General features: G+C 48.8%; 1 protein-coding gene across 1 annotated transcript in view; it reads left to right on the forward strand.

Annotated features, from left to right (window-relative positions):
• Positions 1-23,242, forward strand: part of WDR64 (WD repeat domain 64) — a 540,197-nt gene that overhangs the window by 123,981 nt on the left and 392,974 nt on the right. Inside the window, exons 7-8 of the mRNA XM_029594015.1 lie at positions 8,873-9,087; positions 17,696-17,830. Of these exons, the coding sequence (XP_029449875.1) occupies positions 8,873-9,087; positions 17,696-17,830 (350 nt within the window). The remainder of the gene's footprint in view (positions 1-8,872; positions 9,088-17,695; positions 17,831-23,242) is intronic.

The following is a 23,242-nucleotide window of genomic DNA, read 5'->3' on the forward strand; positions in this document are numbered from 1 at the left end:
CTGGACTTTTGGCAAGTCTTGTGGGGGTCAGGAGGCCCCCCCAAGCTGGCCAAAAGTTCCTGGAGGTCCAGCGGGGGTCAGGGAGTGATTTCCCGCCGCGAATCGTTTTCCGTACGGAAAATGGCGCCGGCAGGAGATCGACTGCAGGAGGTCGTTCAGCGAGGGTTCCGGCGCCTCGCTGAATGACCTCCTGCAGTCGATCTCCTGCCGGCGCCATTTTCCGTACGGAAAACGATTCGCGGCGGGAAATCGTTCCCTGACCCCCGCTGGACCTCCAGGAACTTTTGGCCAGCTTGGGGGGGCCTCCTGACCCCCACAAGACTTGCCAAAAGTCCAGCGGGGGTCCGGAAGGACCTCCTGCCGTAGAATCCTGTTGGTCTATGGCTGCCGCCATTTTTCGGCGCCATTTTGGAAAATGGCGCCGGCCGAAGACAACAAGATTCAGTAGCAGGAGCCCGTTCCGGACCGCTGCCGTTCCGGACCCCCAGGTAATTTAAGTCATTTGGGGGGGGGGGGTTCGGGAGGGTGGGGGATTTAATTTAAAGGGTCGGGGGTGGGTTTTAGCGGGTTTTAGTGTGCCGGCTCACAATTCTAATGATTTATAACGATAAATCGTTAGAATCTCTATTGTATTGTGTTCCATAACGGTTTAAGACGATATTAAAATTATCGGACGATAATTTTAATCGTCCTAAAACGATTCACATCCCTAGTATGCATACTTTCGGGCCGATACAGTAAGGAGCGGTAGGAAGAGCTGCGTTAGTGCCGGGCGCACCCGCGTTTGCCGCACGCACAGTCCTGCTCACCTACCGCTCGATACTGTATTTAAATAGCTTGCAAATGCAAGCCACGTCCAAGAAGCGTCTGTGACGCGTTAGGCCCGCGCAACCCATTTTACTGTATAGGCGCTTAATTCAGCGCCTGGGTGCGCTGGTACCTGTCATTTCAAATGTCATTTCAAATGACATTTGAAATGACAGGCACCAGGAAGTGGATCCCAACTTTAACCCATGAAAACCTAAAAACCTAAAATCCCCTCCTCCCGAAGCGACTCGACATGTTACCAACTTACTTTTTGTTGCTTTCAGCCCCTTCCCTTCTCTGCCATCCTCCGGAGGGGGCAGCCGGCAGCGAAAGCGGCTTGCAGCGGTCCCCTCCCGCGCAAGTCCCGGTTCTCCTGGCTCAGCCTTCATCTGCTTAAGGAAGATTGTGAAATCAGGTAAGAGCCCACTGTTCTGTGCCCTCTCCAGTCACGGCTTTCATTGGCTTGAGCGCCAGTCATTTCAGGCGCTCCAGCCGATGAAAGCACATGGACGGGCAGGCGTGACGTCGTGACGTCACGCCCGCCCGTCCATGTGCTTTCATCGGCTGGAGCGCCCGTCAATTTGGGCGCTCAAGCCGATGAAAGCACATGGATGGGCAGGCATGAAAGTACGCTTCGCTTCGCTCCGCTCGCGCCGTGACTGGAGAGGGCACAGAACAGTGGGCTCTTACCTGACTTCACAATCTTCCTTAAGCAGATGAAGGCTGAGCCAGGAGAACCGGGACTTGCGCGGGGGGGACCGTCGAAGCCATCTGAGACCGACGGACGCAACTATTCCCATGTGTCCACCTCCACGGGTTCATCGCCTTTCTAGCTGCTTTACGGATGCCAGCCTTTGCCACCGCTTCCACTCCCGCTGTCCGTCGCCTCCCCGGCAGTGCAGGCAACTCCCAAGAGCTGCATCAACTGTGGCAAAATACCCAACAGCTGTTCGAAAAAGCTGCTCAAAGATCAAAAAGGGCTTTCGATACCCGTCACCGAGCTGCACCCCAATTTCAACCTGGAGATAAGGTATGGCTCAGCACTAAATTTATTCGCCTTAAGCTGCCCTCTGCCCGTTTTGCTCCAAGATACATTGGACCCTTTCTAATGTTAGTCATCTGGATCCTGTTACCTATCAGCTAAAATTGCCATCGTCACTCAAGTTTCACAATGCCTTTCACATTTCTCTACTCAAGCCTCTGATTCTCTCCGGATTCTCCAAGAGGCCACCAGACCTGTTCCGCTGTCTTCTGAGGCTGATGTCATGTACTGAGTTTGGTAGGTCTTGGACATCTGAAAGCATGGAAGGAAATGGGACTACCTTCTGTCATGGGAGGGTTTTGGTCCTGAGGAGAACAGCTGGGAACCTATGGCTAATATCCTAGTCAAGGATCTTCTTCGGCAATTCTATTCCAACCATCCCCACAAACCCAAACCCCCGGGGAGGGGCCTTAAGGGGGAGGGGGGGGTACTGTTATGCTAGTCGGTCGCAGACGGCTGCGACCTCGAGTACTCACTTCTTGCCCCCCTCTCCTGCCCTCCCCGGGTCTTCTCGCAGCGCGGGCCTGCCTACACCGCCGCATTCATCGGGAATCCTTGGGACTCCTCACGGCGGCATCTGCGCTGCTACTTCCTACTTTGATATCGGGCCTTCCCTGTACGTACCTGGATCAGTCCAGACAGTGGGTTATGTCCCCAATCCAGCAGATGGAGTCAGCACAAGCTTTGAGGGGGCGTATCCATATATACTACTACCCCCTCTGCAGGAGTTCAGTATCTTCTGACTCCAGCAGATGCGAGTAGGGAAATCAGGCTTCCCCTCCTTTTCCTTCACTTTCTTGCTTGATTATGGCTTGTTGCTGTTTATTTCTCGTTGCAGCCAGGGGTAAGTTTGTTTTTCCTTTGTAGTTTTTTTTTTTCCTTTACAGCTCAGCCCCCGGTGCCCGCGAAAGCCGGTGGAGCCGGCCTCTTCGCTCTTTACTCCCTCACCCGCGGCCATTTTACAGCTCCTCATGGGCTGCTGAGCCATTTAGGGAAAGATGTCTGGGGCGGGTCGTGTGGCCAGGAAGGCCCCCCCGCGGCACCCTCCTCTATTTTCAGACAGCGGGCAGTGCGGGCCGACCGGGCCCCCCCGCAGCGGCGCCTTTGTGCGCGTGGCCCCCCCCGTGGCTTTTTCTTTTCTCCTGCAGCGATCCCGATGCCGCGGCCGTCCCGCTGTGCGGCCTGCGGAGACCCGGGGTCCCGGATTTCCCGGGAGGGCATCTGTGCACGATGCCTTCCCGGGAGGGAAGGTACCTCACAGTCCCTGACTGATTTCTCTTTTTTGCCCGGGCGGTGCGGGCCGGCCACTCCGCCATTTTTGGCGGGAACGGCGGCCATTTTACATTCTGAGCGCCCTGAGGCGCAGGCCACGAGGGGGAACGGATCCCTGGAGGCCACGAGGGAGAACGGATCCCTGGAGGACTCTACCAGCGGGGGTGTTCCCCCGATTTTGGTGCAGGAACCAAGCACCCAGAGCCAGGGAGCAGGAACCACGCCGCCCCCGAAGCGCACCCGAGCAGGCCGGGGTTCTCTCCGGAGTTTATCCTGCTCATGCATACCGCTTATCTGCAGGGGCTGGAAGCACCTGTGGGACCCCCCCCCCCTCCTAAGATCCCTCGGATGTCGCCCTCGACGCCGGCCCCCCCCGACCCTCCGGGAGTGGGGGCCTCCCGCCTTCCTACCCGGGTCCGATCCACGCCCGCGGCAGTGGGGGCGGTGCCAGACCCAGCGGGACATGGACTTGACCTCCCGGACGGGGGACAAGGGGACGGCACACAGGAGGGGGATGATCCGCGTACCCTACGCCTCTTCCAGAGGGAAGAGCTGGACGACCTCATCCCGCAGATCATCCAAGAATTAGATTTGGATCCGCCACCAGACCCGCCTGCCCCAGTAGCTCCCGCTGTCATCACTTCTTCAAGGAAGGGAGATCCTGTCCTGGCGGCACTCCGGCCGAGGGCTCGGGCTTTTCCCATTCATGACTCGTTTTTACAACTTCTCACCAGGGAATGGGACACCCCGGAGGCCTCCCTGAAGAGCAGCCGGGCTATGGAAAAGCTGTACCCGCTCCCCGAAGATTTTCTGGACCTCATCAAGGTCCCAAAGGTGGACTCCGCAGTGTCGGCGGTCACGAAGAGGACGACTATCCCAGTGACGGGAGGTGCGGCGTTGCGGGACACACAGGATCGTAAGTTGGAAGTTTTCCTTAAGCGGGTTTTCGAGGTCTCCGCTCTGGGTATGCGGGCGGTGATGTGCAGTTCGCTTGCCCAGCGGGCTAGTCTCCTTTGGGTGCAACAACTCCTCACGTCTCAGAACCTGCCGTCCGATGAGGCTGCCCAGGCAGATCGGCTAGAAGCCGCAGTGGCGTATGGGGAGGACGCCTCGTACGACCTTTTTCGGGTCCTCACAAGATCCATGGTTTCGGTAGTGGCAGCACGACGACTACTGTGGCTACGCAATTGGGCGTCTGATACGTCCTCTAAGTCCAGTCTGGGCTCTCTTCCCTTCAGGGGCAAGTTCCTCTTCGGGGAGGATTTGGACCAGATCATCAAGTCCCTGGGGGAGAACGCTGTTCATCGGCTGCTGGAGGATAGGTTTCGACCATCCAGAGCGTTTTCTTCTTCTCGGACCAGAGCCAGAGCGCAACGGCGCTACAGGGGCTACAGACAGACGGGCTCCCGGCCATCCGCCCCCAGGTCTCAGCCCTGGTTGCGCGCCTTCCGCGGGCATCGGCCCGCACGCACTACTCCCGGAACCGGGAACCCCTATACCAAGTCTTCACAATGATGCCAGTCTCGTCCACTCCCCTGTCCCCAGGATTGGGGACCGACTAACGTATTTCTAAGCGGAGTGGGCACGGATCACCTCGGACCAGTGGGTCCTGGATACCATAAAACACGGCTACGCATTGGAATTTGTCCGCCCCCCGCAGGGAAGGTTCATCTTTTCCCCCTGTGGCTCGGACCTCAAGAGAGGAGCGGTGCAGCTGACTCTGGACAGACTCCGGGAGATAGGCGCTACTGCGCCCGTGCCCTTCGGAGAGGTGGGCTCGGGCCACTATTCCATCTATTTCGTCGTACCAAAGAAGGACGGTTCCTTCCGGCCTATCCTAGTCCTCAAGGAAGTCAACAAATCCCTTCGAGTCGTTCGGTTCCGCATGGAAACGCTCCGGTCAGTGATTGCGGCGGTGCATCGGGGGGAGTTCCTCGCCTCCCTGGACTTAACGGAGGCCTACCTGCACATTCCCATCCGCCCGGACCACCACAGTTTCCTTCGTTTCAAAATTCTGGACCAGCATTTTCAGTTCACGGCTCTCGCGTTTGGATTGGCGCCGGCGCTGCACACCTTCACCAAGATCATGGTAGTTGTGGCGGCAGCTCTCCGGAAGGAGGGCATCCTGGTTCATCCTTATCTGGACGATTGGCTCCTCCGGGCGAAGTCATTCGATCATGGACGCTCAGCGGTGACTCGAGTAGTACGGTTTCTACATTCCCTGGGATGGGTAGTGAACTTCTCCAAGAGCTCCCTCATGCCCTCGCAACGCTTGGGTTTTTTTTGGGGGCAACTTTCGACACCCTACTGGGCAAAGTTTTTCTGCGCCAGGACAAAGCTCAATCCTTGCGGGATCACACACGACGGTTCTCTGCGTTACCAGAGCCCACCTCCTGGGACTACCTGCAACTCCTGGGAGTGATGGGGTCCACCATCGACCTTGTACCTTGGGCTTTCGCGCACCTCAGGACCTTACAGTGGGCGCTCTTCTCCCGTTGGAAACCAGTATTGCAGGACTATCAGATGATTCTCCCGCTCCCACAGAATGCCAGGGACAGTCTGGGCTGGTGGTTGGATCCGCCGAACCTGGCCCGTGGCATGTCCCTCGATCTGCCAAATTGGGTGGTGGTGACCACCTATGCCAGTCTAGCAGGCTGGGGTGCAGTCTGCGATCGAAGCGCCACGCAGGGGACGTGGTCCACGGTGGAGGCGAAGTGGTCAATCAACCGTCTGGAAACCAGAGCGGTCCGGCTAGCTCTGCGACATTTCCTCCCGCTTCTTCGGAACCGAGAAGTCAGAATCCTATCGGACAACGCTACCACCGTGGTCTACATCAACCGACAAGGAGGCACGCGCAGCCCGCAGGTCGCGCTCGAGGCGGCGCTGCTGATGCAATGGGCGGAGCGTCATCTCGTCCGGCTAGCGGCCTCGCACGTCACCGGTGTGGACAACGTCCAGGCGGACTTCCTCAGTCGTCAACTGCTGGACCCGGAGAGTGGTCTCTCTCCGACAAAGCAATGCAACTTCTCGTCCATCGGTGGGGGGCCCCCCACTTGGATCTGATGGCGTCCGCTCTCAACGCCAAGGCTCCACGCTTCTTCAGTCGCCGGAGAGAGCGCGGAGGGAGTGGATGCCCTGGTCCTCCCGTGGCCGCCATATCTTTCTTTTCCACCATGGCCCCTGGTGGGCAGGATGCTCCGCAGAATAGAAAGCCATCAGGGGACCGTGGTTTTCGTCACCCCAGAATGGCCCAGGCGACCCTGGTTTGCGGACCTGCTACAGCTGGTGATCGACAGGCCAATCAGGCTGGGGCACCTCCCCCAGCTCCTACATCAGGGCCCGGTATTTTTCGAGCAGGCAGAATTCTTCTGTCTTGCAGCCTGGCTTTTGAGAGGCGCCGCCTCCGGCGTCGGGGCTACCTGGAGGCGGTAGTATCCACGCTATTGCGGGCACGAAAGACATCGGCCTATGTTCGAGTCTGGAAGGTGTTCAAGCTGTGGTGTACCAGCCAGGCCACGAGACCCGCTAAGGCTTCTGTACCTCAGATCCTTCAGTTTCTACAGGCGGGGGTGGAAAAAGGGCTCACCTATAATTCACTACGGGTTCAGGTGGCCGCCCTTGGTTCGCTGTTGAGCGATGGGGGCTCTCTTCTACAGCATCCTGACATTGCTCGTTTTCTCAAGGGTGTCAAGCATATGCGTCCTCCGTTACGGGACCCTTGTCCCTCCTGGAGTCTTAACCTTGTGCTTTGCTCCCTGTCGGGATGCCTTTGAAGCCTGTTTGGCGGAAACCTGAGAGGCGTCCCAGATTGATGATGTCATCGGACTCCTGTACTTAAGCTCCACCTTCGCCCTCAGCTAGCCGACTTGGCAACAAGTTCCGTACGAGTTCTCAACTCCTGCCTTGTGTTCCTGAGACATCACTACGTGCCTTGCTCCTGGACCCTGCCTGGCACCCACTTCTCGGGGGTCAGTTTGCACTCCTACGGGGACTTGCTCCCCTGGCCTACCCCACTCCTCGGGCTGGCTCTGCGCCTCTTGGGTCCTACTCAGCAATAAGCTCCTGCTACTCGGGTCTCCCTTGGAACACTGCGGCAACCTGTGAGTTCCTTGACTAGCCTTCCCCGCTCCTCAGGGTTGCGCCTGTGTTCTAGCAAGACTGTCTGCGCTCTCCTGCTCCTCGGGTCATGCTCTCTATTCAAGAGACTACCTAGAGCCTCCCCACTCCATGGGGCTTGCTCTGGTTCATTCATCGACTGTCAGCTGTCCTGCTCCTCAGGCCTGCTTCTCTACTAAACTATCAGCACTCCTTCGCTCTCCGGGTTTCTGCCTATGTCAGCAGCTGAGACCGGCCCCGGGCTTCCCTGCCTCATGGGTTGGCCTGTGCCTCCAAGTCTATGCCCACTATGCTGCAGCTCCGCCCCTCGGGGCTGTCCTCCTGGAGAACCTTCTGCTTGGCTAATCCTGCGCCTACCGCTCCGCAGTCTGTCTGGCGCCTCTCTTCAGGGTCTCACTCCAGGTACTACCAATGGTCTATCGCCCTATGGGGGTCACCTCCTGGTCCCTGGGGTTCTCTCCACTATTGTACCCAGAGCTCCCCATTGTGCCTGTACCTCGCCTCCTGATGGTGCGGACCTGTGGGGCTCCTCCCCGCGGGCTGTAACAACTCGCACCTCGGGCCAAGGGTCCACATACCCACAAACCATAACACAAGCTGCAGCAGTGGACCTCATATCCCTCTGCGGCTCTGTAGGGGATCCCCGAGTAAAGGGGAAATTACACATGCAACTGCTAATTCACAATTATTTTGGCATCCAGCTTTCAAAAATGTGTGGAGATTCTACCTGCATAATTTACATGCATTTACATCCCCCTTGAAGTATGTGACAATGAAATTACCAGTTTTACCAATTAGTCTATCAGTTTGCCCAGTCCATCTCCAGGTCAGAGACCCTCCTGGTTCTTCAGCTTGAACTCCCCCCAGTTTACCCACCCCCTCACCCAGGCCGTATTTGACAATAAAGGAGTTTTATTCTCACATCAGATAATTAGCAAGTGTAAATATAAGCATGTAACAGACTTAGGAGCATCACTGTGGGTGGTTCTAAAATAGCAATTTATATATGTAAATGTTAGCCCCACCCAGGACCACCCCTGGACTGCCTATTTTTAACATGCACAATTTTGATGAGGACGCCTACTTACATGTATATGTTTGGGCTTTTAAAATACATTGGGCCTGATTTTTAAAATCATTTACTTGAGTAAATGGGCTTTTGAAAATTGCTACAATAGTATGTTACTTTTTCGCATGCAAATCCTTTGAAAATTATCTCCTATGTGAGCAAGTACACACATTTTTATGCACGCAATGATTTGAAAATTCACCTGGAGCGCGTAAGTTACCCTGCACGAGCTACACCCTGCTAGGATCTGGTGTAATTGTGTGCATGGTAATTTGTGTGCATACTCTGCCAATTACCTGAAGATTTTGAAAGCCTACATGCAAGCTTGTTGTGAAAATAGTTGGTAAAGTCTGCGTGGGCAACGGTTTATAAAATTACCCTCCCTCTCTGCTCCTACTAGGATAAATCTCTGTGCATCCACATATTCTGTATGCACAACTGCTGTACTGAAGATAGGTTTGAAAGTTAGGCTCCCTGTGTAACATTTAGTTTTTGTAAAGAAGAATATGTAAAGCAAATAAAGTAATATTTAACTAATGAATTTTTTTTTTTACTATATTCAATAGGATAATTATTTATCCATCAAACCCATGGAGAACTGCCTGCTTTGTGTTTGTACAGTGGTAACAACAGAGTCACAGGCTAAAGATGATATTCTGATTGGTGATGATTCTGGTTTTGTGCACCTGTTCTCAATAGCAAGTGAAGAGCTCAACATCAAGGTTTCCAAAGTCAAACAGGTATTATGTCCTGCAGTCTTGGATGCCAAGAATTTTAAGAAGTAAGTTATGTCATAGAATTAGAAAAGTGTTGTTTGTTACAATACTGTTAGTTGTTTGCAGTAGCTAGAATAATTTTACACTTGGAAGATAAATCTCTGTTGTTATTTTGGCATGATGCTTAAAGGAGATAAAAATACAGCTGAATTCAAGAAATAAACAAGAATGCACATACATGGTCCAACTACTTGAGGAGCAGGCACATGATGAGACCATGGAATAGATGAGACTCATTGACCTGTCTGGAAAGCCACTGGATTAAGTGGGAGCCCTACAGAACTGGTATGGGTAGTAAGCATGGGAGAGGACAAAAGATAGGTAAGGAAAAATAAATTGGGATTGGGACAAGATTGGAAGAGGAAAGACAAAATGGTTACATAACATAGAAACATAGAAATGACGGCAGAAAAAGACCAAATGATCTATCCAGTCTCTTCAGCAAGCTTATGGTAATATCTGCTGTACCATACAGGTTATCCCTATGCTTATCAGTTTCCCAGACCGTAAATGCCAGGGCTCTCATTGGTTGCTGTTTGAATCCAATACCCCATTACCCCCATGCTTATTTGTTTCCTCAGACCGTAAAAGTTGGGGCCCTAGTTGGTTTCATCAACAGTATGAAGGCTTATTGGTTAATGGCCCAATTTTAAAAGGATCACACACTTAAAAACCGGGGGTTATGCACGTGGCCAGGCTTTGTGTGCGCCGCGCACATTTTAGAATGGGCCCAGCCATGCATGTAACCCCTGTCATACTTCTTATACAGACATAATTCACAAAACTTAAAACAATTTGTCTCAAATGGAGAGAATACCTCACATTTGTTTACCTTATGTTCGGATCAAAAATGGCTGGGCATTCAGGTGCTTAAAGATTTTGATTGAAAAGTTTAAATATTAATAGGGGAAAAGGTTTGTAGGTGGATGTGATTGCCTGGAGGTGAGTGTGGAGAGAGGATGCTGATAGAAAAACACACTGAACAAAGGAAAACAATATTTTAGAGACTTGATGTACCACATTGCAATAACTGATACTTGCTACAACTATGGTGGAGCTGCAGAGATTTGCAAATTCAAGCAACATAGAATTTTCCTCCCCCTGACCTGGCTATCTTTAGTTCTATTCTATGGCATGACCAGGGTTAGCCTGAAAAGTTATCCAGCTAATTCTGAATATCTGCTGTTCCATGCAGGTTACCTCATGCGTTCTGTTAAGGGTAGTAACTACCGTTTCATGCAGATTACCTCCATGCAGAAATCTCAAAGTAATTATGACTCAAGAACAAATTCTTTTGGGCAAGTCTAAAGTTATCCGGCCTTGTATGTCTGAATAACCTGCCGTTTAACCAGATATTCTTTCGGGAAGGAGAAAGAATGGGGGGAAGGGTCGATAGCATTATTACAGGTACTTTCATTTTGGAGGGAATTGGGGGTTTTGGCAGCAGTGATTTTAAGACTGATGATAGTGGGGGGTTGGATATCGGGACAGGAGACCCACATTTTCAAGGGGGGGGGTTATGTTGGAAAAGTGGATCCTTGAGCCGAGACGAGGTTATCGCCACCTCCAGGGGGTGGCTCATTGTCGGGCGGCGGTTCTGGGAGAGAGGGACCTTCACCTGTACCGGCCCTCGTTCCCTGCAGATTGAGCCCTTGGGTACCAGGGCCGGCAGGACTTAGGCGCAGGTCTTCCCAGGCGTGGAATCAGCAGGTGAGGAAGGAGGCAGCGACGGAGGAGTCCAGGGGTAGAGGCAGGCGGTGTTCAAGCAGAGTCGAGTACCAAGCAAGAAGTCAGGGCAGGTGGAGATCAAGCAGAGTCAAGTACCAGGCAAGGAGTCAAGGCAGGTGGAGATCAAGCAGAGTCGAGTACCAGGCAAGGAGTCAGAACTGAGAAACCAATCCAAGGAATGAGGAGCAAGGCGGGGAACCGGAGGCAAGGAACAGGAATGCTGGAACCAGGGATCAGGAGCAAGACAAGGCAGAGTCAGGAATGCTGGGAACAGGAACGCAGACAACTCTCACTCTCTGAAGAGCAGGACCTGTTGCTGAGGCAAAGTGAAAGCAGAGAGGCAGGGTTTAAATACCCGCCTAGCCTGACATCATCAGCCTGGGCCGCGGGGAACTTTCCCTGCTGTTAGCCCTTTAAATCCCGTGACTTGGTGCACGTGCGTACTGTTGATTATGCCCGGGTTCCAATCCCGGCCTTTCCATCATTACTGAACATACTGCTGGTATGGAAAAATACCAGCAAGTCTCTGAACACGAACCAGGGGACCTTGAATTCCAGATGCCAAGGAAGAAAGCCATAAAACTGTTTTTGCAGACACCAGAGAAGCAGTAAATAAGCCACAGGATGGAGCAAGAGAAGAGATAACACCGAGAGTACGAGCACATAGTCTGTGGGAAAGAGACAGAGAGATAAGGGGAGGACAAAATATATTAGACCATAAAACTTGCGGTGTGAAAACATGAAAGCAGACACCAGATGGCTTGCTGACTATGTTGGTTTTTAACCTATATAAGCAAGGGCTGGTTTCTAGTAGAGAGAGAGAAAAAAACAAGAAAGCCAGCGCTGTGCTATGTAGCTACGTATATTATGTAAGTATCTATTGTGCTTCCTTGTATACATTTTATTTGTTTGTACGCAGTATATGATAATGTAGAATGAAGATGAAATTGTAGAATAAAATTCAGAGTTGTTCTCCCAAACATACGTTTTTGTTTGGTCAATTATTTAACAAATTGGTGCCCCGTGTGAGGCATGAATACCAGTGTGAACCAGAGGCCCCTCTGGTTCAAGGGAGGATTTCTGATAGAAGATGAATAGAATCAAAATTAAGTAAACAAGAAACTCTACAATAAACATCAATAACTTCTCATATGCAATAATCCCTATATACACTAGAGAGGAGACCACAAGGAGCTGGAGTCGGCGGCATTTGGGGCGCCGCAAGAGCAGGCCGCCGGTGGAGTAAGCACCCAAGAGTGGCGACGGTGTGGATAGGGCCGGGCCTCCGGCTTGCAAAGGTGAGGGGGCCTGGTTGCAGTCCAGCGCAGCTGGGGTTCCTAATAGTACCCCCCTTTACGCCCCCTCTTAGAAGGTCCGGGTTTCTCAGGATGCAAGGTGTGAAACTGCGAAGAAGAGTCTTATCAAGTATGTTTGAGGCGGGCTCCTAAGTGTTTTCATCGGGCCCAAAACCCTCCCAAGCGATTAGGTACTCCCATCTTCTGTGATGGCTTCGTACGTCCAGTATCTTTTTTACTTGATAGATCTCTTCTTTGGCTGACAGGCCCTGGGGTTCTGGAATCTCCTGGCATGGCCAGGAGGACACCAGGGGTTTAAGGAGTGACACATGAAACATGTTGTTTATTTTCAAAGAGGAAGGCAATCTCAAGCGGTAGGTAACTGGCTCGATTTGTTCTGTGATGGAGAATGGACCGATGTACCGGGGGGCCAGTTTCATCTAGGGTACTCACAGTTGAATGTGTTGGGTACTAAGCCATATCTAGTCTCCTGGCTTGAAGAGAGGCGCAGGTCGCCGGTGCTTATTGGCTGTTCTCTCAGTTTCCTCGGCTGCCTGTTGAAGATGGTCCTGTGTGCTGGGCGGTGAGCTGTGCTGCTGGAGAAGGCACCGAAAGGGGTGTAGGCAGTGGTGGAGCGGGTTGCCTACCATAGACCACCAAGAAGGGCGAAAAGCTGGTTGCCGAATGGACGTGCCAATAGTGTGAAAACTCGGCTCAGGGAAATAGAGTGGACCAGTTGTTCTGTCTGCTGTTCACGAAGGTGCTTAAGAAAGTCTTTAAAGCCTGGTTGGTGCGTTTGGCTTGGCCGTTGCCCTGTGGGTGGTATGCTGTGGTATAATCAAGCTGAATCCAAAATTTCTTACACAAGGAGTGCCAAATGTTGGAGTGAACTGCACTCCGCGGTCCGATGCTGTATGCTGGGGGAGTCCATGTAGGTGGAAAATGTGTTGGGTGAATAGATGGGCCAGCTTCGGGGCTGAGGGCAGTTTGGGAAGGGCGGTGAGATGGACCATCTTAGAAAACCTATCTATGACCACCCAAATAATATGATGGCCATTGGAGGATGGCAGATCCACCACGAAGTCCATGGAAAGATGGGACCATGGCTCCTTGGGGACAGTTAGCAGTTGGAGTAGGCCCCATGGTCTTCCAGCCGAGGGGTTTCTGTCAGGTGCAAGTCGGGCAGGAGTCAACGTAGGCCTTGACATCCCGCTGTACTTGTGGCCATCAGTAATAGCGTTGCAGTAATTCAAGCATGCGGGGTTTTCCAGGATGTCCGGCTGTGAGAGAATTATGGGCCCAGGAAAGAACTTTCTTTTGAAGTTGCAGGGGCACCACTGTCTTCCCTGGAGGTGCGGTCTGAGTGGCAGCGAGAATCACTTTCGCCGGGTCAATGATGTATCATGGAACGGATGGAGAGTCTTCTATCTCAAAGGCTCTGGAGAGAGCATTCACCCGGGTATTCTTGGAGGCCGATCGGTAGCAGATGGAAAAGTTGAATCTGCTGAAGAATAGCGACCAACGGACCTGGCGGGGGTTTAATTGTTGGGCACGGCTGAGGTATTCAAGATTCTTATAGTCTATAAAGACTGTGATGGTGTACTAGGCCCCCTCAAGCCACTGCTGCCACTCCTCGAATACCATCTTGATGGCCAGGAATTCCTTGTCTCCAATGCTGTAATTCTTTTCAGCAGGCGTGAACTTCCAGGAGAAGTAAGAACAGGGCAGGAGGGCTCCTTTCTGAGAGTATTGGCTCAAAACAGCCCCATGGCTATGTCTGAGGCATCCACCTCCACCACAAACGGGCATGCGGGATCCGGGTGCCACAGGCAGGTGTCCTGGAGGAAGACACGCTTTAGATCTTGGAAGGCTGTTATCGCCTCGGGTGGCCATTGCTTAGGGTTGGCCCCCTTCTTAGAGAGGGCAATAAGGGGTGCTAACAATCGGGAGTATTGCGGGATGAAATGCCTCTAGAAGTTCGCAAACCCGAGAAAACGTTTGAGGGCCCGGAGTCCTGTAGGTTGGGGCCAGCTGTAAATGCTAGAAACCTTCTCCGGGTCCTTGAGAAACCCTGTGGATGAGACGATGAAGCCCAAAAAGGGGAGCGCCTCTTGTTCGAACAGGCATTTTTCTAGTTTGGCAAACAACTGGTGGTCCCGTAAGCGTTGGTAACCTGTCTGACCTCTTTGCAATGGGAAGCACGATCCTTGGAGAATATCAGTACATCATCAAGGTACACAATGACACAGGAGTGGAGCATGTCGCAAAGACCTCGTTCATAAGGTGTTGGAACACCGCTGGTGCATTACAGAGGCCAAAAGGCATCACTAAATATTCATAGTGGCTGTCTCTTGTATTAAACGCGGTCTTCCATTCATCGCCTGCCTTTATTTGCACAAGGTTATAGGTCCTTCGAGGGTCCAACTTCATGAATAGTTTGGCCCCTTATAAACGGTCCAGAAGTTCAGGGATGAGCAGTTACTACCATAAGCTCTGAATATCTGAGTTAGCCAGATAACTTAGCTGGCTAACTTAACTCTGCCCTGGAATGCCCTCATGTAATCCAGCTAAATTTTAGATGGATAATAAGTTATCTGACTATAGCCAGATAAGGGGGGAAAATACTGAAAAGTCAGCATTTAGCTGGATGACTTGTGCATTATCCAGCTAAATGCTGCTGAATATTGACCCCCATGTTTATTTATTTATTTTAAAATACTTATAAACCACCTTTTGGATAATGAAAATCAAAGTGGTACACAAATAAAAACTAATACAGTACAATCATATATAATAAAACAAAATTACAAAAACTTATCATACAGAGTAGTCTTTCAAAGGGACACATATTAATACCATCTTAACCTACTGAAACCTGTGTTATTGAGCATAGACTATTTCCCTCAGGAAATGTGGAAAAGAGGATTTACATTCAGGCAATTACCAACAAGGTAGCACAGTCTGGGTAAACAAATAAGCGTAGGAGAAGCTTGCTTGTTGCGGCGGTTACTACCCCAAACCAATTAAGCCTGATACTTCACTTTCAATGCATATCCAGCGTAGATCTCTGCTTCAACGGCAGGGAGAATGAAGAAAAGAGGATTTATATTCAGACAACAACCAACAAGGATTGAATTGCACAGTCTGGGTAAACAAATAAGTGTGGGAATAGCTTGCTTATTGCGGCAGTTACTACCCCTAACTAATTAAGCCTGATACTTCACTTTGAATGCATATCCAGTGCAGCTTACTGCTTCAACGCCAGGGGGGAATGAAGAGATAGGATTTACATCCAGACAACATCTAACAAGGCATTGATCTGAGCAGTATGAGTATACAAACATCGGGTAACTTGCTCGATACGACGGTTACTACCCTCAAACATTAAGCCTTATACTTCACTTTGATGCAGCTCCAACACTGCTCTCTGCATCAATGGCAGGGGTGAAAGGAAATTAGAATCAAAAAGTTACCAATAAAGGCCCTGAACTCAGCAGTCGGAGTACAGATAAGTATGAGAAAATAAGTGTGAAAGCTTGCTGGGCAGACTGGATGGGCCTATTGGTCTTCTTCTGCAGACATTTCTATGTTTCTATTAACAAAAAAAAAGGAAAAAGAAAAGAGACAGTTTGTGAATAACACAGCGGCCTCCTAGGATCTGCCAGACTAGCAAAGCTGTCTTTGTCTTGTTTGACTTTATTTTCAAGATTGCAGAGTCTGAAAAATGTATAAAAATGTGTTCTATTAAATTTTCATTACATTATGTGTAATTCTTAGAACAATGTGTTATTGACTAGGTAGTAAATATAGGGGCCGATATTCAGCCCCTATATCTGGCTGCAAAAGTTAGATAAATTTATCCAGCTAACATGGCTGAAATGTTCTGTGGCACAGCCTCACCACCGAATATACTCAGCTATCTTATATTTATCTGGATAAGTTTTATCTGGCTAACTTTAGGACAGTCAAATAGCAGTCAGACTTATCTGCTGAATATTGGCACAGATCTGAGTAAGGTAACTAGATAAGTGTCACTGCTCCAAACAACCGGCTAATTTTTTAGCCAGATAAATTACCCAGCTAAGTGGCACTGAATATTAGGCCCCTAGTTTTTTTGTCATAGAATGTTTTTATTGCATTTATTTTATATTACTTTTAACTTTATTACTGAATTAAGCAATATTGCAATTATATGCTGCATGTGCCATGTTCTCAACAAATGTTTCTTTAATTTAAGATTACTTAGATAAGATTGTGACTACAGAAGAAAGTCATAAATTTATTGTTAAGATGTATTGTACATTTTTATATTGTGAAACATCTATGCCCCTTCAGTTCGTTTTTGGGAGGTTTTTCCCCCACGAATTTTGGTTTATGGATTGTTTGATTTGTTTCATTCATGAGAAAAAAAGAATCAAACAATAAAAAAAAAGGCTGAAAAATGAAAATGAGGCCTCCCGCCCGTCTGCCCACCTGGAAACATGTCGGAAACAGGATCTTCCCCAGCCCCCACTTACCCAGTCCATTGGGGAAGACTTATGTGGCTGCGACCTTGGCCTACACAAAGCCAACGCCTCGGCCAAACCCAGATCCAAAGCCTGGCCCTCAGCGTCAGGACTTGGCCTCTGGGTCAGGTTGCGGTTTTGGGCCTGGGTCCTGGCTGAGGCCTTGGCGATGGGATCCAGCCTCAGGCTCAGCCTTGCCATTGACTACCTGACGGATCGGCAAGACCATTTATGAGTCTTGGCTGAGGCACCGGTGTCGGGCTAGGCCTGGGCTAAGATCCTGGTTTCGCACTTGGGCCTAGGCTATGGACCCTTATTTGGACCTCAGCCTATGTCCTAAGCGAGGCCCTGGTTTCGGGCCTAGGCTTAGGCTGAGGTGCCTGTGTTGCGCCAGGGCATAGGTTCTGGCCCCTGCTTGGGCCTCAGCCTATGCCTTAAGTGAGACCCTGCCCTCGGGCCTTGGCTTAGTTCTGATGCATTTTGTTTTCAAAGTAATTGAATAAGGTTTGTTTCATTCAGGGGGCTCCTGATTCATTTCGGGGGCCCCAAATGAAATAAATTTGCCTTATTTGTTGCGTTTTTGAAATTTGCTTGAAATGAATACACAACCCTATACTTTATCTCTTTAGGAGGTCAAAATTCAGGGAAACAGAGACTGGCAAATTTATCTGTTATGCATGTAACTTTTCATGGATGTTCTGTGGGGCTTACCCTGAGAAATCTGCCATTGAATATACAGTATGTGGCAAAAGATAGGAAAGTAATTTTTCCAATCAGACTTGTATAACTTTAGCTGGAACACATTGAATATATGCACTCACTGGCTAACATTTAACTCTGCCCTCGGAATGCCTCAATGAATTCTTTTCATGTGGATACATTTAGTGCACATAGAATTTATGCAGCCAATATGGTGAAATATTTAAATATCGGGTTTTGTGTGGATAACTCACCAAGTTACCCATAACATCTTTCAGTATCAACTTCTTTGTGATTGTGCATAAAAAAAAAAAGAGATGAATTGTGCTCTGTCTGATGCAGTTTGTTAGACTCCCCCTTTTACGGTTGGGCTTATTTTCCTTCAGGATCAGAAGAAAATTACACAATGATTGGGTCTTGAAAGTAAAGTTTTTCCCGGAACTGAAATGCTTTGCCTCTTGCTCTCTTGATAGTCAGCATTCATTTGTTCTGGATCATTTAAGGAGGCTGAAGGAGAGTGGGTGAGTAAAGTCATATTCACCTACGGCTTGATTCACACCTGACAGTTTTGGCCTATAGCAGGTGGCTGAATATAGAAGGGTACATATTCAAAAGCTAGCCAGTTATCTAAGTTAGCTGGATAGACATATCCAGCTAACTTAGATGGGATAATCAGCAGCATAGCTATGCTGCTGAATATCCTCATAGAAATCGCTGCTTAGATGGATAAGTCTTATCTGTCTAAGTTTAGACCTGCAGGTCCATCTAAGGCTGAATATCGCTACTTAGCCAGATAACTTATCCTGCTAAGTAGCACCGCCCTGATCCACCCATTGTCTGGCCACAACCTATCTGGCTAACCAAATAACTGGATAAGTGACTTATCCGGATATCTAGCGGCCGCTGAATAAAACTGGACAAGTCTTGCTTATTTGGCTGTCTGGTGGCTGAATATTGGCCTCAGAATTTTCCCATGTATCTACTATTGACTTCTATTTGCTGAAAAAGACATTAGATGTATGTAATAGAGCCTACCTGTATTCTCCACTTCCGCTCCCACCCACAAATGGTAATTCACCCACCTAGATATGTGACTTGTAATTACCTTCCCAAGACTTCTGCCCCCAAATAAATTCACTCCAGCCTCCTATTTGCCCTAAAATCTCCCATTATTTTCTATGGGAGGAAATAATAATTTTTAATTTTCTTTCACTCCTATGGAAAACCATGGGAGCCAGCCTGTGCTATTCTATTTCCTTTCATTTCATCCAATTTCATTACAGTGGAATCAGAAAAAACACTCAGGAAAAAAGTGTAAAAACAATGTCCCATTTGAAGTTTTCCTGTTTCTCTTGAGGACCAATGACCTAGTTAGAAACGGAGTCAGTGTAGTAAAGGGAGAGATCATAGTTCTAGGGGAGGAGTTTGGGTGCCTGGCAGTCCATGGCATTTTCTTAGGTATTACCTGTTCATGGTAAGGGAAAGATTATATTGTATCACTAACTTCTATCCATGGCTCAAAACCTGGTGCAAAGAAGTTTTTAGATATATTGGAGGTTGAGTCCTATAGGGATGACCTATAACTTTCTGTGAAATGATTCAGTAGGGAAAGCATGCAGCGCCATGACTTTGGAAATACTTTCTGACATAGATTTGCAGAAAGGTTGTTTAGGGGTTTGTGGTGAAGGGTTTTTTTGGGGGTATAGTTAGGGTATGTAGGAGAATGTGTGTGGGTGGATGGAGCTGTGTGTGGGGAATGTGTGAATGTAGTTGTGTGCCTGGTAGGTTTAGGAGTATGTGGTTTGTAGGGTTATGTGTGGAATGTGTATATATGTGTGGTGGGTGTGTAGGAATGTGTGTAGCTGTGTGTGGGGAGGATGAGGACAGGTGGGTTGAGGTAGGAGGGTGTGTGTGTGTCTCTGGGAGGCTGATGAGTGGGGTGTAAGGGTAGATATGTGGCTGTGTACGGGAGGGGGTGTGTGGCTGGAAGTGAGTGTAGGAATTTGTGGTTTGTTTGGATGTGGGGTGGTAGGTATTGGAATGTCTGGGAGGATGTGACTGTGTATGTGGTGTGATGTGTGTGTTTGCATGTGATTTTGGATGTCTGAGGGAGGTGGATTTGTAAACATCTTTTGGTATAATCTCTAGCCAGTTGATTCAGTTATTTTTTTCTGTTTCTGTTTGTATTGTTCTCTGCTAAAGTGCTGGAAGGATGAGGGGGGGGGGGGGGGAAGGTTTGGTATAGAGAAGTGGTCAATGTTCTAAAAGTTTCTAAAATTTCTATAGAAAGTTATAGGGAGATTTTTTTTTCCCAGGGAAAGCAATGGGGATGTTTTTTGAATGCTTGGTTCTTCGGAAATACTGACCCGATATTTCTGATTTTCAAATTCCTCTGAGATATTCACATTTTCTTTCTGCACGCCAAATTTCTGTTCCTTTTTGGAGCATTATTGTGCCTATGGATGATCCCTTTTATAAAATTCTTTCCAATATTCCATATGTTAAATAGCATAAAAAGGATCTTAGGTGAGAGAGTCAGAGGGGGTTGGGGGAGGTAAAGTGAAGCCAATTGATTTGGGCTATAACCCCTGACAAACAAATATAACTTGTAGTGAAAAGTAGACAAAGGAAGCAAGTATGAAGCTAATCAGAGAGTAGACAAAGTAAGGAGAAAAACCTGAAAGGCTATCAGCACAAATGCTCAAAGTCTAGGTAATAGAAAGTACAGATCTGAAAGACCTAATGGTAGAGACTGACCTGAATATTATTGCTATTATGGAGACGTGGTTCAATGAGTCCCATGAATGGGATTCGGCCATATGAAGGATAGGAACAGCATAAGAACATAAGAAAGAACATAAGAAAATGCCATACTGGGTCAGACCAAGGGTCCATCAAGCCCAGCATCCTGTTTCCAACAGTGGCCAATCCAGGCCATAAGAACCTGGCAAGTACCAGCAGAGAAGGTGCAGGAGTAGTTCATTATGTAAAAAATAATATGAAAACAACTAAAATGTAGAGAGCACAGGGAGAGGAGGAGACACTGTGGGCTATTTTTGAAAGAGGTGTTATGACTTTGTTGGAAATTGTGAACCCTGGGCCGAGATGAGAGATGTCTTCTCCCTCAGGGAGGAGCCCTGTGGGCCTCACTGTCTGTAGGTGTGGTCTCAGCAATGTAGGACACAGCTGTAGAGAGCTTTTATTAGGGAGAAAAAGGAAAAGCATAACCTGAGGAGTGAAAAGTTATCCGTCTAAATGGCCAAACTGCAATTTTGAAACTCTTACCCAGCTATATTCTAGCTAGATAATGAGTTAGAATATAGCCAGTTAAGTTGGGGGCATTTGGGGGGTGGGCAATAGACATTTCTGGGAGGAGCAGAATTACCCGGTTAGGTTACACTGGTAAACAAATTTCTGGGAACATTTTGTTTCCTCCACAACCTTCGGTGAAACAAGTAGATTTTAACAAGCTGAACACAAATATGCATTTTTTATGTCTGTATCACGTACCGTTTGCCAGAAAAGTGCAATATACATTAAGCATTGTTACGTGTCTGTAGCGGCATAAGCTATAATGGCAATGTTGGCACCAGAAAACAAACTAAAAATGTTTTGCTGCAGATTTTTGTTTGTAATCACTGTCCGATGCTTCGCGGATGAGAGTCCAACAATAGTCACCGAGCATGGCGGGGTTCCACTTGCCTTGATACCGTTTCTCCATTTTGACAATGTCTTGATGAAACCTTTCACCATGTTCGTCACTCACAGCGCCAAGGTTGTCTGGGAAGAAGTCCAAGTGGGAATGAAGAAAATGTATCTTCAATGACATGTTGCACTTCATCAGTTTGTATGCTTGAAGCAGATTTTCAACCTGTTTGAAATAGTCTGCTGCCTTATAGTTGCCTAGAAAGTTACAAACGGTAAATCTTTTATTCCTTCTATGGTTCATTTGGCTTTAATTTTATAATTTTTCTTTACTTGTCCTAATTTTAAGTTCAATTATTTGTGTATTTTTGGACCCCACATGGATTTTGCTGTCCTTCCCTTTTCAGTTTAATTTGACGTCTACCTTAACATAATACCTTCGTGCTTGTTTTCGGTAACGTTCGGTCTATAGCTTCTTTGGTTAATTACTGAATTTTTATGCCCAATTTTTGAAGTTACATGGCTATTATTTTATGCTGAAGTCGCAACACTTTGAACTGCTCATAGATTTGTTTAAAATTGCAATATTGTTTTTTGAATTTGAAGTTGCCATTTCCATCTTGTTTGTTGTCCACCATGTCTCTAAGGATGGTTTTTCCTAACATAGGCCTGAATTTATCAAAATGCGATACGTATTGCATGTGATAGCAAAAGGGGCATGTCTTATGTTAATATACAGTTTATTACAATTTGTGCTAATTACCTATGTGAAGAGCTAAGTTAGCACAAATTGCAATAACATTTTCAGACTTTGCGATAAGTGCCATACCTGTTGTATTTCCTGCATTCAACCAATGGGGGACCATTGTTAATGGTGAGAGAGAGAGAGAGAGAAGCTCCGGGAGCTTCAAACCTACTAAAACAGGCCTTTCAGGAGATATCACAAAATGCGCTAACAGCTTAACGCTACTGAAAAACGTGTAGTTACAATCAGCGTTAAGTCTGTGTGATAACACTTCGCAGACTGGCAAACCCAGCCCGCCCCTAACTCCTCCTCTTTTTCAGATTTGCATCGCACCATACGATATGGGGCTTTTCGCATGCGATAAGCCCTTAACGCATGTGAAAACGCCCTACCGCATTTTGATAAATGACCCCCTTAATTTGTTTTACTTTCTAGAACAACTAAAATTTTGTCTGTCCCTTCTGACGCAGTCTCGCGGCGAAACACGGGTCTGTGTCAGGGGACCCACTTTGCAGCTTTAAATGCTGTAATATATACACTGTGGAGTTGCCGTCTAAAATGAAAGCATTATATTACTGAATTTTGTGTGGACATTGAATCCTTTTCTGCACATTTCCTGTGGTTCGCTGAGATTATTTGCGTGCAGAAGTGCTCCTGTTTGCTGTCTAAATTAGCATCACATCATGTGTTATGGTGCTTTTCGCATGCATTATGTTACGCGTGCTGGCCGCGGCAGACCTGCAGCCCGGCCCCTTCACCTTTCTCAGACGAATCTAATGCCTGGTCCCTCATCCCTGGTGGCGGTGGGCCGCTGGCTCCATCTTCGGGCCACCTTCGGTGCCTCCGGCTCAGCTATAGATCCCTGTGCTCCGCATCGGGCCTCCCCGCATGGCCCACAGAGAGACACTGCTGCTCATCGCCGCGCCCCTCTCTAGGCACACACGCTTTATTCAGTCTTAAGTAGGGCCCGTGGCGGGAACCTAGCCGCGGCCCCGGATGATGACATCAGCAGAGCTCCGGTACTTAAGACCGGGCTCCGTTCCTAAGGATTGCCTTTGCAACATGTCTCCACACTGGTCGTGTACTCGTTGCCTCCTGGTGATTCTCCTTTGTTCCTGGTTCCTGATCCTTGCTGACTCCTATTCCTGGTTTCCTCGTTCCTGTGTTCCTGATTCCTACCTACCCTCGGATTGCTTCCTTGGATTATGACTTCTGCTTTGCCTGACCACGCTGTTGACTCTCTCCAAGCCCAGATCTCTGCTTTGCCTGACCACGCAGTTGACTCTCTCCAAGCCTGGACCTCTGCATTGCCTGACTACTCCATTGCCTCTCTCCACGCCCAGACCTCTGCATTGCCTGACTATGCTTTTGACTCTCTCCTCGCCCAGACCTCAGCCTTGCTTGCCACTGCTTCCAGATTGCCACCAGCCCTGACTCTAGCTTGCCGTATGACGCTTCTTCAGTCTACGTCCTGGACTTTGCCTATTCAGGTTTCGGCCTGATCTTGCTCGGGTGCCCCCTGTCTGACTTTGGTTCTATTGGC

The sequence above is a fragment of the Rhinatrema bivittatum genome, chromosome 3 (assembly GCF_901001135.1).
Source record: "Rhinatrema bivittatum chromosome 3, aRhiBiv1.1, whole genome shotgun sequence".
NCBI lineage: Eukaryota > Metazoa > Chordata > Amphibia > Gymnophiona > Rhinatrematidae > Rhinatrema > Rhinatrema bivittatum.